The sequence below is a fragment of the Centruroides vittatus genome, unplaced genomic scaffold, assembly GCF_030686945.1.
Source record: "Centruroides vittatus isolate TY-2023 unplaced genomic scaffold, ASM3068694v2 contig_1427, whole genome shotgun sequence".
NCBI classification, from domain to species: domain Eukaryota; kingdom Metazoa; phylum Arthropoda; class Arachnida; order Scorpiones; family Buthidae; genus Centruroides; species Centruroides vittatus.
In genome coordinates this window covers 1664000-1680284 of record NW_027120893.1, presented here as the reverse complement: position 1 = coordinate 1680284, position 16285 = coordinate 1664000, and the positions used below count along the sequence as shown (strand labels likewise).

General features: G+C 31.9%; 1 protein-coding gene and 1 long non-coding RNA gene across 4 annotated transcripts in view; one reads left to right on the top strand and one right to left on the bottom strand.

The window, feature by feature from the left end:
• LOC136968301 (ephrin-B1-like) overlaps window positions 1-14567 on the top strand; it is a 166333-nt gene extending 151766 nt beyond the window's left edge. For all 3 annotated transcript variants that reach the window (XM_067262305.1, XM_067262304.1, XM_067262306.1), the window contains exons 2-6: window positions 10688-10829; window positions 11575-11743; window positions 11817-11921; window positions 12857-13072; window positions 13153-14567. In XM_067262305.1, coding sequence (XP_067118406.1) covers window positions 10688-10829; window positions 11575-11743; window positions 11817-11921; window positions 12857-13072; window positions 13153-13289 — 769 coding nt within the window. In that variant the 3' untranslated portion in view covers window positions 13290-14567. The remainder of the gene's footprint in view (window positions 1-10687; window positions 10830-11574; window positions 11744-11816; window positions 11922-12856; window positions 13073-13152) is intronic.
• LOC136968323 (uncharacterized) lies at window positions 8723-9126 on the bottom strand. The gene is made up of 2 exons (XR_010879642.1): window positions 9056-9126; window positions 8723-8978 (listed from the first exon to the last, which is right to left on the bottom strand). It is a non-coding gene; the product is annotated as an uncharacterized lncRNA (long non-coding RNA).
• Window positions 14568-16285: the final 1718 nt, after the last annotated feature.

The window sequence follows — 16285 nt, the reverse complement described above, 5'->3', positions numbered from 1 at the left end:
ACGCGTGCAAATAAACAAAGTGCTTTAAGTAACTTTAAATAAAAATTTTAATGCAGAATATGAATATGTTTGTAATTATTTTAAATTTCTTATAAAAATTAGCTGAATTTTATACGAAATAAGTGCATAAATATACACGTAACGACGGTTGATAGTTGGTTATTTCAGTCAAAAGGACTGAATTGAACGAGATAAACTGATACCGGATATTCATTAACAGATCTGTACCAGTTTATCCCATGCATTATGGTTTGAAAACGTAGCTGCGGGGCATACATTTGATTGTTGTGTTTTTTTTTAAAAAAATGTTATCCCTTTATTAATGAGTTACAACTTGTTTTAACGCCAAGGTCAAATATGATGATGACTTTGAATTTTTATTGGAGAATCACGTCTGAAGGTGACTAGGAGCTTGGAATAAAAAATTATGCAAAATGCCCAGAAACATAGATAATTCTGATTAATGCACGGTTTCGATTTTATAATTAAAAGGTTTAATCATAATTTATTATATTAGTGATAAGGTAATCTCATTTTTCGGAAGATTGAATCTATATTTTTCGGAAGGGTAATTGTAATTTTTTTAATGGGGGAGCAAATTTAATAATTTTAAAAACTTAGAGTTTTAAATAGAGTGGAGGCTTTTAATTATCTCGTTGGATTTTTATTTGTGGTGGCGGTGGAGGCAGTTTATAAATTAACTTGGGAAGAAATTGGCCGTTGGAAAATATCAAATAGCCCGCTAGAAATGGGGGAAAGATAAGAAAACAGGCTGGAAGAGTCAAATCTTCGTCACCTAGGGTGGAGAGAAGCGTGGCCCTGGGGGTGCGGACGTGCCAAAAACACGCAGGTGAGACGGGACCAAAGTGTCACCTGTCATGTCGCCTGCCACCTCGTTCAATCGGCTAGTCGCCCGGGGCAGGCTGGTCTGCGGGATCTCAACCAATCAAGGCTGACCCGTGTCTCGACTGTGCGGTTTTTATGCTCTCCGGATTCAATTTAGTAGAGGATAGTAGTCATTAGGTGTGAGGCTAAGCACCTATTACGTCATTAACGTGGTCCATCGCTTTGACGCGCCGATAATCACACCTGACGGAGGAATTGATTCTTCATGTGAACCAGCCATCCTTTCAACTAACGAAGCAGGAGTTTTCTCTACAAGTGTTAGAAAGTTCGTGCAGTCGCCATAGCAACTGGGGGCTCTCTTTTCTAGTGAACTTTTTTTTGGCAGACGGAAACTTGCTTACATTGCAATGTCAAGTGAATGTGTCATTAGAGAGAGAGGGGGAACCCGTGCAAAAGGCGACAACTGACCATTGTCTGACACGTATATAAATGAGGCGCTGCTACCTTCGAGAGTTTCGTAGATGCAAAGAAAAGAAATTAGAAGATAACATTCATCAATCTACTTTTTTCCCTTATTTATATCGCGTTTCCAATCTTAATATATAAGCGCCGAGCGCAGTCACGTTAAAGATCATCGAATTAAAAACCCATTAATGGTTAAACATGCGTTAAACCCTATCCGCAAACCATTTATTGTTTGGTTTTCTAAATGGTCTTTACAGCACGGCTCGTTCCTTTCAGCGGAATTCGCATAACAACAGACCGCTCTCTTATCCGGGTATTTTCACATAATCTTAACTCCCACTTGTATTAATCACGTCGGACGAACAAAGTTATAAATCGTCTGTCTAGATTCTTTAATACCGTTTGACATCCAACCTTTGACCTCCAGACGTCATATTGCCGAGATGACGGGTAAATTGCGTCTGTCAGTCAGAGTGCTTACATCTCCTCCCATCTTGGACCTTCTACTGACCCTTAAAAGGTCCTTATTTCCCATCACCGACACCAGATGGTGTTTCTAGTGGTAGTTGGGTGGGTTGCTTTTTTACCAGTAACCGTATGTAGGTGAGGGTTGCTAACACGTGCGTGCATTTTACTAAGCTCGAAAACTAGAACTCGTTCTGATTTCCAGTTTTATAATCGAATTAAAAAAAAGGATAGAGCAAGAGAAAATATTAAATGAGTTTCCTGATAATTTACATTTTTTCCCTCTTTTCTTTAACGTCGCAAAGAATACAACTCATAAAAATTCAAATTTATTTCTCTGATCCAATTTCTCTGTGATATATCTCGATTTATTATGAAGTCTAAATTAGATTCTCCGTTTGTAACTTTCATTTTTTTCATTCTATACCTTTCCCGATACTTACAATAGCATTGGGATATACTACACTCGCTTGTGATAATAGTTTAATTGAAGTCTGAAGTTGAAAGATTCGACTTCAAAGTACTTTTCAATATCGATTATTGTCATAATGAAGTTTGGGAAATTAGGTCAAAAGCAGCAATAGAGCGCGAAACTGTGGAGAGTATTAGGGTTTTTTTATGTTGTCGATTCATTCATTGTTGCCAATTCTTAGGAAGATGAGATGAACATAGAGCCTATCATGTAGGGCAGGGATAGAATTAAGTGGAGTGGAAAGCAGCTGCGTGTGACGAGGACGAAGTTGTGGTTTTGTTGATGTCGGTACCGGTAGATTGCATAAACGACCTGACGAAAAATAAGTAAAGCGTCTCTAGAAGAGAATTAAGAACACTACGCTTCCATCTGGGTTTGACGTGTCGCAGACTAAATCGACGTCGTTTTAATTAGGATTTTAATCGGTTTATCAAAATTTACAGCCATATCCTGGAAGTAATTGTCTTCTAAGAAGACGGACAGGATTCACAAAAGAGGAGGGGAAGGAAGAAAATAAAAGAAAAAATATGAAAAATTTTCCGTTTCATAAAATCATCGAGCGGCTCCTGACGAGATGGTAAACAGACGATTCACTACTCTCCGATTCTGTCATTCTCCATGGAAATGTGACGTTGCTATGGTGACTGTTGTCATTTGTCACCTATTGCGTATCTTTAAAACAATGCAAAAAGCGATAAAGCACGACGTGTTATGCGCCGAATGAAGTACGACGATGCGACTTTCGCACGTCGTCCCCCCTTTTAAAGTACGAAATGAATGAGCTAGACCGGCGATATTCGCTTGTTAATTAAGGATTCGAGAGAGAACCGGAGATAGATTTTATCTCCCTAAATCGATCCCCCAACACATAGCTTCCAGTTGTAATAATATTGTATTAAACGTGCAAACTAGATTAAAATCTACTAATTAACACTGACATTCGAATAGTTTTTATTGCATTGTATATATAAAAAAAGAGAGATTGATAATAAGGTGTTAGGGACTGTATTTATGCAGTGGTGGCAAGTGTAGAGAGTACACAATTGTCTGATAAAAGAAATAAGATGTTATGAAGTAATAGCGACTGTTAAGCGTGTATGTGGTAGCGAGGTACGTACAGATGGAGAGTTGAGATAGGAGATCGAAATGAAGACGTTCATAACTCCCAATGTGGTTGTCATCGGTCACAGTCGTGTCAGTGATACTGTTGGGGCTCCACCCGGGCCCCTCTACCTTAAACGAACACGCATCAGTTCAATAAGCATTTACTTTGTATGCTCCTTCTTTGTGTTTCTTCTCACAAACTTTGCTCATTTTTTTCTTCTTCTTCTTCTTTCTCTCTTTTTCTGGTATTCTTCTCGTTCTTATTTTATAACATGTGCTCCGGATGCGGCATGTTTTCTGGCAAATTTCCAAAGATATGGTTACCGGAGCTACGGTATGTATGGCACATATAAGGGGGAAATGCACAGTTAGCGTTTCGTTGGCTGGATGCTATCTTTCGGGTGATGAAATAAAGGGTTTAGATTCCAATAAACGATGGCGGAAAACGGCTGATGGAGGAAGAGATTTGAAGATGAACCGTATCTGATCGATCGTTGGCGATTGCCAGTAAGCGGTCGATTGTGGCGCCGCCTGCTACTTCCGGCAGTCATCTATCACTTTCGGAATTTATTCAAGGACCCCTGCGGGTATTTTTTCCTGCTTTACATTACTGCTCTGCGGTCGGTCGAACGGAAGGGAAAACTTTCGAATTTACGTTTTTTCCAATTTACTTCCATTCATATAAATTGAAGAAAACACAGAATTAATTAGATATTCGTTTTAAGTACTATTTCCGATGACGAAACTCTCTAAACTTTCGTTCTTGTCAAAAAAAAACAAAATAAAATATGCAACAGAATAAACGAATCTCCGATAAGATTGGTAAAATATGCAAAAATATGCATTCGAAACTCACAAAGACTTATGTATATGCCATACTGTGTTTAGTACCATTTAAATATGGAAACAATGAATATACAAATTATTTAGAGATAATTCTATGCTCGAGTCAAGAATACGAAACAAATTTGTTTAATTAAAGTGGTTTAATAATAAGCAATCACGGTAGATGACGTTAAACATAATGAAAGAATTAAAATAACTTTCAGTTACCTGAACAATGCTTTCCTTATGGGGGGAGTAAAATTTATTAAAACGGTACAAATATTCAACAACTTAATGAACAAAAAGTGATTCACCAAACGGAAAAAAAGATGAGGGAAGGAAGAAGAAGGAAAAAAAAAAAAAAAAAAACCGGTTGAAAATGAAAACGTGAAGATTGAGGTACATAGTTAACAGGCGGTTGCAAGCACATTTTTGATTAATTACATCCTTGCTCGTTCTTTACAATCATTGTGTAGTCTCGTTTTATCTCCGCAAACGATCTCTCTGGGGGTGGAGACAAGACAATCTCTCCTTTTTATTACATGCAGATAGTCACGTGGTACTCGACGTCATTTGCTTGGATTAAATAAACCCTACGATGTTTGTTTTAAAAAACAGAATAATTAAAGAAAGGAAACGGTTTTAATGAGATAACGATGGCGGATAGCCACATCTAGCGGTGAAATACTGTATTAAAAGAAAGAAATAATAATAATGCGAAATGTTGGAAAGAATTTGTTAAATTATAAACGATTTTATGTGGTGTATATATATATATATATATATATATATATATATATATATATATATATAAGAATTATAAAGAGCGAAAATCTTTTTTTGGCACAATAGAAAAACTCGAATCGACTATTCTTGCAAATTTCCCATGGGATGCTGGAAAAGGACAGAGAAATTCTCAAGGTGTTTTGTTGCTGGACTGACGGTTTCCGGAGAAGTAAAGAATACATGGAGTTTTTTCTATTTTAAAATCTATTTTAAACGATTCTTTAAAGAAAACGGGAAAGGAATAAATAGTATCCGAGAAAAATATTCTATTGTTAAATATTTAATAAAAAGTTCTCGAGTACGAGTTAACTTTAAAGTGGAGTAATTTAAATTTATTTGAAATTAAGAACTAGTGTGATTTTTCATGGTAGAGTTTTATAACGTTACTTCAGCAAGAATGCCTGCTATACATAGTTATACATATAAACTCCATATTATATATACTGTATGAGGAAGGCCTAGGCGGATCGGTTACTGCTTATATAAAAGCTCTTTTTTGGCTTCTTTCCTTTCCTATTTATATATATAGAAGCTTGGAGAATCCCACAATGGATCGCTAGCTTCTTTGGCATAATTCGACTCCCGCCTTACGGGATAAATGCAGCACAAGTATTCACGGGAATATGGATATCAATAGCGAAGTTCTTCTAACTTGTTGGCAGTGAGACACTGACGACCTGCCATTTATCAAACATGTTATGGCAAGCAGCTTACATTTACATGAGTAGGAAGATGGAGAGGGGAGTAGGGGAGATCGTTTTTTCCTTCATAACAGTTTGGCACGGTCCATTTTCCTTCAATGACTGAACCATTCTTCTAATCCTGAATTGTAAGGGAATGATGAGGAGAAGTTTAGGGAGGGGGAAATGTATTCAGTGAGAATTTCTGTTATGGTGGGTTGCCATCTCTTCCATCTTTCCGCATAGTTCTACTTTCATTATCATAAATCCTATAGAGATATTAGTGATGCCGAATTGATGTTTCGGGTGAACAAAAATCTCATCAAATTTTTCAAAATTTCCGTTATAAATTATGTACGTTGAAAGTATGCCATATAGTTTGTCAAATTAATGGTTACGCTATTGAGTTAAGCTGATAATAATTTTATGGATATTATTATGACAAGCAATTTTCAATATTTATAAATATTATGCAAATACACTGCTGTAAAAATCGGCATTTGTGAACAAAATACTTATATTATACCCTATAACTGATCGTGTAAGTGATTTATCTGTTTAATCAAAATCTTGATATTTAGCTTACAGTCATGGCAATGCTGTATGTTATTTTAGTAGTGTCATTCTTAAGGAAAAAAGGCCTTCAAATTAATGAAATGCTATCTCTACAAGCCTTAAAATTTCAGCAATTAAAAAAGAAATAGATTCTCGTGAAATATCCCTTGTATGCTGATGAAAGAATGTAATCCGGAAGGATTATGAGTATTGATCTTTTCTAGTATTTTAATTTTTTTTTTAAGGGGAAGGATGTTGAAAACAGAGCGAATTGATTTCCTTTACAATCGAATCATTTTGTAGCTATTTAGCCGATGAATAATTTATGACGTTTTCGATAACTCGACGATCGATCCGTGCTTAAAACGATTCATTGAAAACAGGTATTATTGATCGAATTATCTCAATAAGTCAATCGAGTAGTCGATACTTCGGTTGTTTGACTTAGTTATAATACCTTAATGGTGTAATCAATATTAACGTAGTCAAGTAAGATCGAATGCTGGAATCTTCCGCTAAGTGTTCCACTTATGGAATCTCGCCTCTTGACTATAATTTGCATAAAATATCAATTTACTTCTAGGATTCTTCACTTTATTTCGTGCCTTTTTTTTATTTCAGTTACTAATATAAATTAAAAAGTTGATAAAAAAAGTTTTTGGCATATCTCAACTAACTAGAGACCGATTAATTTCTATGCAACGTCCTAAATCTTCTTGGATCGTGGAATCTAATGTGAAATTACCTCGTTGTTATAACTTTTTCTACTTTTTTTCCCTTTCTAAATATTGGATATTCCTTCTCTAAAATTTATATTTGACTTAAAATTAAAATTTAATTGATCATTCTTTCTTTACTTGTGCTTAAATTTATTGATGATCTTTTCAGAATATATCGAAAAAAATAAAAATAAAACACATATTGATTATTTGTCAAGAAACTTTCATCTTCTTTTTTTTAGAAAATAAAACAAAAATATATAGTCTTTATATCCTACGTTATGTAGTTTTAATGATTTAACTGTAAAATAAAGGTAAAATTGATTAATTTTTTATGTTAACAAGTAGCGATTAGATTAAAATTTCAATTATTAAAACAAAAATAATTGTTTCTTTCCCGTTAGTAGGAAATTACTACGAAAGAAAAAATGAAGTATAGAAAATAGTTTATACCGTAATCGAGTGACTTAATAGAATTTAATGAACGTAAAATACAATTTTTTTTTTTTGAATTCTTACTTTCTTAATGACGTAAAAATAATCTTAGTTAAACGTTAAACTAATCTTTTATATGTTTTTAGGTTGATTATTTCAACTCACCTGTACGAAAAGCATTGAGAAATGTGGTTTTGAACATTCTTCCCCGCTGTTTTTTAAGAGTTTCGTGAGATTTAGCAGGGAAGTGGGTGAGAATTACCAGAGGGATAAAGTCTGGAGACTGTCTTTCTAAGATAAGATTAGATCTCTCTCGGATTTGTTGACACACAGTTCTTTTACTTTACTCACTTATTTTTGGGATACGCTAGATATTTACACACTTTTAAAAGAATTTCTTTTCCTTTTATCTCAAGATTAACAAATATTTGTTATTATATAAAATAAACTTGTTTAAAAAAATTTTTAATTAAAAAGTTATATTAATTGAAAATTAATAGAAGATAAACTTAGAAATTTTTAATTTAATTTTCCTTTCCCTCCCCCCCCTTTTATTTCTGAACTGTTATGGATTACTTTATATTTTCATCAAACTTTTTTCATTGATAATTAATCATTTTTCCTGAATTTACTAGTAACTACCTGTAGATTTACGGGTGAGTTAATTTAAAAACAATATAAGAAATTGTGTATTGATTAACAAATGCTCATAATTTATTTCGGAAAATAGCTTTTAGTAGAAATATCTGAAAAAATATATATATATTTTTAAATGTTATATATAAGTTATAGGCAAAATTAATTATGACTTATATTTTAAAAATACGTGTACAGTACCTTTGTAAAATCTACACAAGCAATTCAACCTGATTTACTTTGGAAAAATTCTGATCTATAGTTTATTCATCAGACTTAGTGGTATTTGAGAAAATTATATTAAAAAAAAGAGAAAATATATATATAAAAAAACGCTGAGAACATCTTGTTTAAAAAAGGGCATTTTGTTCTCTTCTAATAATGATACAATCGTTGTAATGTCTTTTTTGTGACGTCATTATCTTTAAAAAGTACTTAAAGGGGTTTTTTTTTCCGGTTTTTTTTTAAATTCCTTCCTTTATTTCGTTCGTTTTGATAAGTTTATCCATTGTATAGACTAAGGTAATTTTTATATTTATATTTTCACGATTTCCTCATTTATGCTACGGAATGTATAATAATAATTTCAAATTTTACATTAGTCTGCAGTAGTAGAAATATTCCATATCAATATATTAAAGATCGGGTGTAATAAACACAGGCCTGAATTTACTGGCAAAGGCTTCGTGTAAAAGGTGAAGAACGATCTTCGGAATAAGTTATTAATGTAAAAATTGGTCTTTTATTTTACATTTTATTTAGTAAGTTTGACAAGAAAACATTTTAGAAGCTTTTTGATAAGTCGGTAACATTACAGCTAACAACAGAGTTGAATGGGAATGAGAATGGTTGAGTAAGTTCTATAGGAGGCTTCTTATTCTTCACACTTAATCATTAAGGAGGCAATTCAGGACGTTCTCTTGCCTTCTAGGATCCGTTAAATCATAACTAACTTCCGATTTGCTGCCGACTTGTCTGCTACTCCGGAAACTGTAGTCGTTGAGCGGACAAGGACTGAAAGACAATGTCCCATAAGTGGTTTTATTATTCTCTATGAAGGAGCTTACCTGAGAATTTTTGACACTTATCACAACGTTTAAAAATTTATCTTTTCGTTGAATTAAGCAATAAATTCTAAAAGATTTTTTTAAAAAAATAATTAGTTTTTTTTATAAAGATATAAAATTAATATTTTATCGGAACAATATAAGAATTTGATCATTTACAGCAAAACCTTTATTATTTGATACTAAACACTATTATGTACGAGTGTAGATCGATAAGATAGACTAATTGCCATCATTTACCCCTACGCACTCTGCAGATAACATCATCTAACTAACCCCATAGCTATTAAGCTAAGATATAGAGTGGAGAGAATTTATTTTCTCACCTCAAAGTGAATTATCTACGTTAGTATAAGACTAATTAAAGTTAATAGGAAAACAAAAAAGGTTTCTACATCCACATTATCCCCTTAAAACACTAAAATTAATCACTTAACTATCACTCTTAAATGTTTAAACCCGAATTAGAGGTATCGAGTTACATATTGATTGAGATCTCTAGAGATTGAGATTTATTATCCCTTTAGAAGGTAATCGAGTTAAGAAGAGATGTGATCACGTTCATGCAACGAGCTAGTCATTTTTTATACCAAATTTCCTTTTCTATATAACATTTTTAACATCTTCCACATCTTAAATCTCAAAAAATTTAAATACTCTATTCATTATGCGCTCGTATATTCTTTTATATATTCATTATTATACCAGGAAACTTTTCCTACATATATATATTCTTTTAAATGAATGAGATAAACATCTGCCCGCCCTATTTCATATTTAAAACATCTGTTGATCCTCCCATTAACAGATACAATAATTTAACTCTATTGAAAAAAAAAAAAAAAAACAAAACTCTCTATTAAATGCATTCTTTTACTCTCGATTGTTCTGTTTTATAACGTTCATCCCTTTATTAAATAGCGTTTAAAATTCAAGAAGGGTAGAGAGATATTTATTACTTAATATCTCCTTCAAAAATTGCCGAATGAACTAAAATATAAATGATCCTTTTAAGTTAAACGGACATCAAATTATTGGTATCTACGGAATATTATAAAGAATGCGACAATAAAAAGCATTAGATATATAATTTTTTTTAATTAAAAAAAAAGGGGGCAGAGAGAAAGAGAGAACGAAAGTGAAGTTTATAGCCTGGAACAGCCCGACTTATCATTTAGTACCTGATTGAAAAATGGCTACTAGATATGGCGTCCTGGTTCCGCTCCGTTGATCACACAAGCTCCCTCTGGTGTCTGATAGGGAAGTCATTTCCGTGCCGTAGGGACGACTCAACGATATCTACACCAACACCAAAAGAAATGCTCCTTTTCTCGCAATTTTTTCTTTTTCTTTTTTAATATTTTTATAGTTCAAAAAAGTATCAACAGAGTTAAATTAGTTTGCGTTTATTTGAGTAGGCATGTTTGGATTTAATAAGGCGTGGAAGATTTTATGTCGGGAAATTCTCCTTTCAGAATGTTATACCGATATCAACGCTATAAATCTTTCTCCCTTGAGAATTAAATATTTATGTTTCTTAGAGAAAATAAAAGATTCAATAATATTTTTTTTTTATTAATTATATTTTGAAATTTTTTTTTCTTTCTTATATATAAATTATTTATTTTTTAGATTTCGGATTGACAACACGGATCATATTATTGATGTCAACAAAGGTAACATACCTTTCGAATATGATCAGGTGAATATCATCTGTCCAGTCTATACACCTGGCACAAAGGAGGAAGAGGTAGAAAGATACATAATTTATAATGTAAGTTTATTTAAATTCTGTTATAAACTCCTAGACTTTAATATCAATATTCTGAATTGGTTTGCTGATTTATTAGCAAACAAATTCGGGATATTTGGTATTCATTTTATGTTTAATTATTAACACGGAATGAAGTTTGTTAGACGATTGTTCACCATCTAAAAAATCTGTCAAGCTTAAAAGGAGATTGACGAGTCTATTTTTAAGCATGAATCATGGGGATATGAAATGAATAAATGATTATGTTAATATTAAAAATAAAAATGAAATTATCGACATTTTTCGTGTCACAAGCGTGGAAAGATCTAATTTAATCCCACGTCAACTTCAATTATTAGAAAGAAATTTGAAGAGTTTATCTGGAGATGCCGTGCTTCTTAACTTACTGATTTGTACAATGATTTCAGTCATATAAAGTAGCAAATGATCGTGGTCCTGTTTTTTGTCGACTGTATCCAAATTTCGTTAAACGGCTGGATGAATTCTGCTTTCGTCTTGTATTTCTTCTTTTAATTGGCAGAAAAAATACGTCTGTTGCAAAAATGCTTCCATTGTTTCTTAAAAATAGAGGCCTCATGTAGACGGTATGCAATTCTATTTCTATATCAGATTTCGCTTAAATCAACTTAACTTATCAAAAGAGGTACACACCGTTTCTATAAGTATAAATCTCTAAACAAACCTAAAAATAGGTATTTAGACTAATAAGGATGGAGATCTTAAAGATCTTTATTGTATTAATCAGGTGTCCAAAGAAGAGTATGATTCTTGTCGTATCACTAAGCCTCATCCCCGGATCATAGCTGTCTGTGATAAACCTCATCAAGTGATGTATTTTACTATCACTTTTCGCTCATTTACACCTCAACCTGGTGGTCTGGAGTTCAGGCCCGGACAGGATTATTACTTCATCTGTAAGTGAAGAAAATAATTACTATTACAACGTATAAAGTAATTGGAGATTAATAAATAAATTGGCATTTTCAGCAACATCCGATGGAGGAAAAGATGGTCTTTATCATAGAATTGGAGGTAGATGTGCTACACACAATATGAAAGTAATTTTTAAAGTGTGCTGCTGTCCTTCAAAAGGTAAGATTTTAGAATACAAATTTATAATAGGTTAATTATATTTTAATATCATATAGCTAAGTTAGATAGAATTTACCATAAGTGTGTGACGTCGATATTGTTTTCAAGCGTCACAAGAATATATATTGTTAGGTTAACGACATAAATTCAATGTCGTCTTCCGTCCTTTTATAATATTCATCTACTTCGAGCAATAAAATGTAAATAAACTTTGTGATGTGGCTAAACCAATGGAAATTACATTTATCCAGTTGAAGGATCTTGAACCTATTCCATTTATTCCCTAAGACTACAGCATTCCATGTTCATCTGTCAGATCTCATTAACTTGGACGTTCTGCTGGAGTGGCTCTCTCCAGGGACTGGTTAGGAGCTACTAACAGTTGTGGAGGTGATTGACTGTAGACCTTCCAGGAACAGAAAACTTGGAACATGTATAAATTTATGCCTTCCAAAGACAATATTTTAATGTAACTTATTTATATTTACTCGGAAAATGTTCATTATTAAAGTGTTGTTTAATAATTACCAGTGTTTAAATACCTCGAGGTTATTAAACATGAAAACGTGTTAGTATTTTGAAGGACCTAAAGCGTTAAATTATAATTTAATACGCCAAGGACTTTTTTAATGGCATTACTTGTAAGAATCCTTGAAGGAAACAATGCCGAAATACTAAAATTTAGAATGGATATTTCGTGACTAAAAACCGTAAAAATTTAGGCATGTCCTATTATAATAAACTGATTATTAAAATTTTAAGAACAAGTTCGACAATTATCACGCTATTAACAGTTGAAGATATTTAGAAAAATCTACTCATAATTTAGATTAAATGTGCCCGTTTGAATGCAGATTTCTATTATATTTAAAATTAAAACGATTTTGGGGTCATATATTTGGGTCTTATTGTAATACTTTTCGTATTGATTTCAGGCACAGCTGAGACTTCAACCACTAAAATTACCACAGCCAGTATCACAACTACTACTCGTGCAACCATCGCATCTACCACAACAACAACCCAAGTAATGTCCGTAAGCACTCCAAGTTGGCTCCGACCTCTAATGCCCAGCAACAGACCTACTATCTCTGTTAAACAGTATGAATATGAAGTGCCAAGAGATGTTAAACAAAAATCGAAAAAGACAGGTTAATCTTTTAAATATCGTGTAATTATCTTAATATATTCATACGTAAATTACTAAAGATTTAATCTTTATATATTTCAGAAGACAGAGATAAATTACCGAACGAAACACGAGCGAAAAATGAAGAATTAGTGACAGGAAATTCGACAAAAACCATTTCTTGCCCCGGATGGACAACGCTGGTCATTCTTTTACTTTTAACTCACGCTGCAAGGTGAAAGTGGTTGTTGTGTATAAGAAAAAATATGTACTATAGTGTCCTATAAAATATGATAGACATTGCTGCTGCTGGACCAGTAATAAAATCCACCAAAAAAAAAAAAATCGTCATTTTGACGTCATCTTAGCATCGCCATCTGAAAGGAGGAAATCCGCAGCTCCAAAACGCCAATATATATATAAATAAATATATATAAATATATATATATATATATTATAAGAATAATAAAAAAAATAATAATAAATTACAACTTTTGTTCAATCTACCCTGCTGCCAAATGGTGTCAAAAGTGTCGTAGTATAAAGTAGGGCACTCAATTGACTGTTTAGTTATGATTAAAACCACCAGATGGAGACACACTTGGAAGGATGAATCCGAAGACGACGACGACGACGACGAAGAAAGAAATTTTTAAAAAATATATTTAGTGCAGTCTTAGTGAAAGTGCCTTAAAATATGTTTAAAAGTATTTATGAGTAGGAAAATGGCGAAGAGTATTTAATAGCATGTTTCTTTTTTCCATCAAGAGAAAATAAAAAAAAAATAAAAAAAGAGAGATTATTTATACGCTTTTCAGTAGAAACAAGTTTATCGATAGTGGCTCCATCTGGTGGTAGGGTTAGAGTCACACCCGAAAAATTGTGCTTCGTAAAGTAGAGACGAGAGGACTCAAGCAAAGTTTTTTTTAAAAAAAAACACAAGAAAGAAACTATTAATTTTCGTCTAGAATTGTTATTTTATGTGAAATCGTCTTCATTTCGTTGATAGTGAATGCTCAAAACATCAAAAATATTGCAAGAAGAAGGAAAAAAAAAAAAAAAACTTCCATCGGTGAATGTTGTTCCAGCCAATAGAAAAAATTAAGAGAAAAATAAAGTAGAACAACTTCGTTCTGGAACCAACTAAACCACGTCTTAGGAAATTCGTAGAAATTGATTAAACGATGAATGACAAGATTCCATTGGATGTTTTTATTATCATTATTATTATTATTTTGAGAAATCTGATAGATAAAGATGAAAACATTAGCGAAACAAGGCCTAAGTAGTTCCTACAAATAGGAGAAGTTTAGGCTGACTGTTAATCTTCATCATTAGACTGTATCTAGAGAAAAAAAAATTAACGAATGTAGCCATTTGCGTAGGAAAATTATCCATTCAAAATTTTTTTCTTCTTCTTCTTTTTTTACTTTCACTTCATTTCCTCTTTCCGATCTTATTTCCGTTTTATATTGTGAAGAACCTTAACAAATCCGTGGTGGCTTTCTATGATAAAACGTAGCGGGAATTTATCCTTAGGTAGTATTTATATATAGAAATGCTATCGTACATTGGCAAACCATGTTAGTTTCTATAGCGATGTCTATAGTATAGCCACCATAATTTTCTATTACGACATCGCGTGCCATAAAGCAAAAGGGATGAATGGATCATGATTTTTGATGATCTCGTCTATATTTTGGCTTCCGGTTTTTTTTTTTTTATTTAATTCTTTTCTTCTTTAAATATTAAACCATAGACAGATTATATACACAACATATATATATGAAGTGAAAATGTTACTAAAATTTGTATAATTTTGTAGAGAATTTTTTCATCTTTTGTAGATATGTCGCCAGTCTGTGTATAAAACAGTAAAAGGAAAAAAAAAACTCTTGGAATTTTTAGCCCATTTTTAAAACATTTTTTTTGTTTTTTTAGGATGAAAATTAATCATTTTTTTTTAAAATATTATTCTAAAGGAGTTTTTAACACGTTTAAACTATTTATTTCTTTTTAAAAAGTGACAGAGGTGAAAGTTATAATCATAATGCATTTTCTTTTATACTCTGTGTTCTGTGCACAAAATGTGTGTAATTTAAGTTGTATATATATATAAAAGGTAAATAAATTTAGTCAGTTTTATTTCGCGCTTCGTATATAAGAATTTTTTTTTTTTTGGCAAAAAACAAAATATTTGTAAATAAATAATAAATTACAAAAATAGTCAAGCGAATTTGTCGTTTCATTTTTGTTTTTTTTTTTTTTATATATATACATAATTTTTTTTTTAAATGTTGAGAGTGGTGTGACGTCAAAAAATCCCTACAAATCCCCCGTCTATTGGAGGTTTGTTAGGATGTGATGTTTCTTTAGTTCCAAACTCGAGGGGTAGAAGTGCTCCTGGTAACATCGTGGCACCATCTTTCGTCAGGAAAAGAAACTTTTTATAGTCTTGTGTGAGCTGAGGAAGTGAAATGGTTTTGTTCGTCTTGTGGTTCGTTTGTGGTCGAAAAAAATAAATACAATTAAAATAACGATAATATTAATATGTTCTGCTTGTTGTCATCAGAGCGTTAATAAAAAAAAGATGTATGTTTTCATTTTTTTTAAAAAAATTTTTTGTATAAATACGAAATAAAAGAAAAAAACAAGAAAGCAAACAATTTTTGGTCAAATAATACTGTTTAGTCATTTGTTTACGTGGAAAAATATTAAAATTTCTTATAAAATATTTATTGATTTACATGTGAATTATTCATTGTAATTCAAAAAGTAAATAAACGAAAAATTCTTAATACCAATGGTCAATGCTTGTAGCAATATAAAAGTAATATTAATATTTAAACTTCAAGAATTAAAGACGAAACTAAAAAATAAAAAAAAATAATAATAAAGGATTCGTTCGATTGGCATTGTGTATACATCTTTTCGTCAATTTGACGTCATTACTTCAATTTTACAATGAAATTTCCCAAAGAATGACGTCAAATTTACGTAAAGGGCCTTAAATAAACATGAAAATATGTCGAAATTACCATAAATTTTAATAATAATTTCACTTATATTGGCTTATTAACTTTTTAATCAGTAATTAAATATTCTGTTGTTTGAATTATTATAAACATAAAGATGTCGATAAATATCTTCATGTTAATTTTAATGATTGATCGTATTTCAAAATTAATTATATAAATTATCTTAAATCTATTGAATTAAGATAAACGTAATCGCA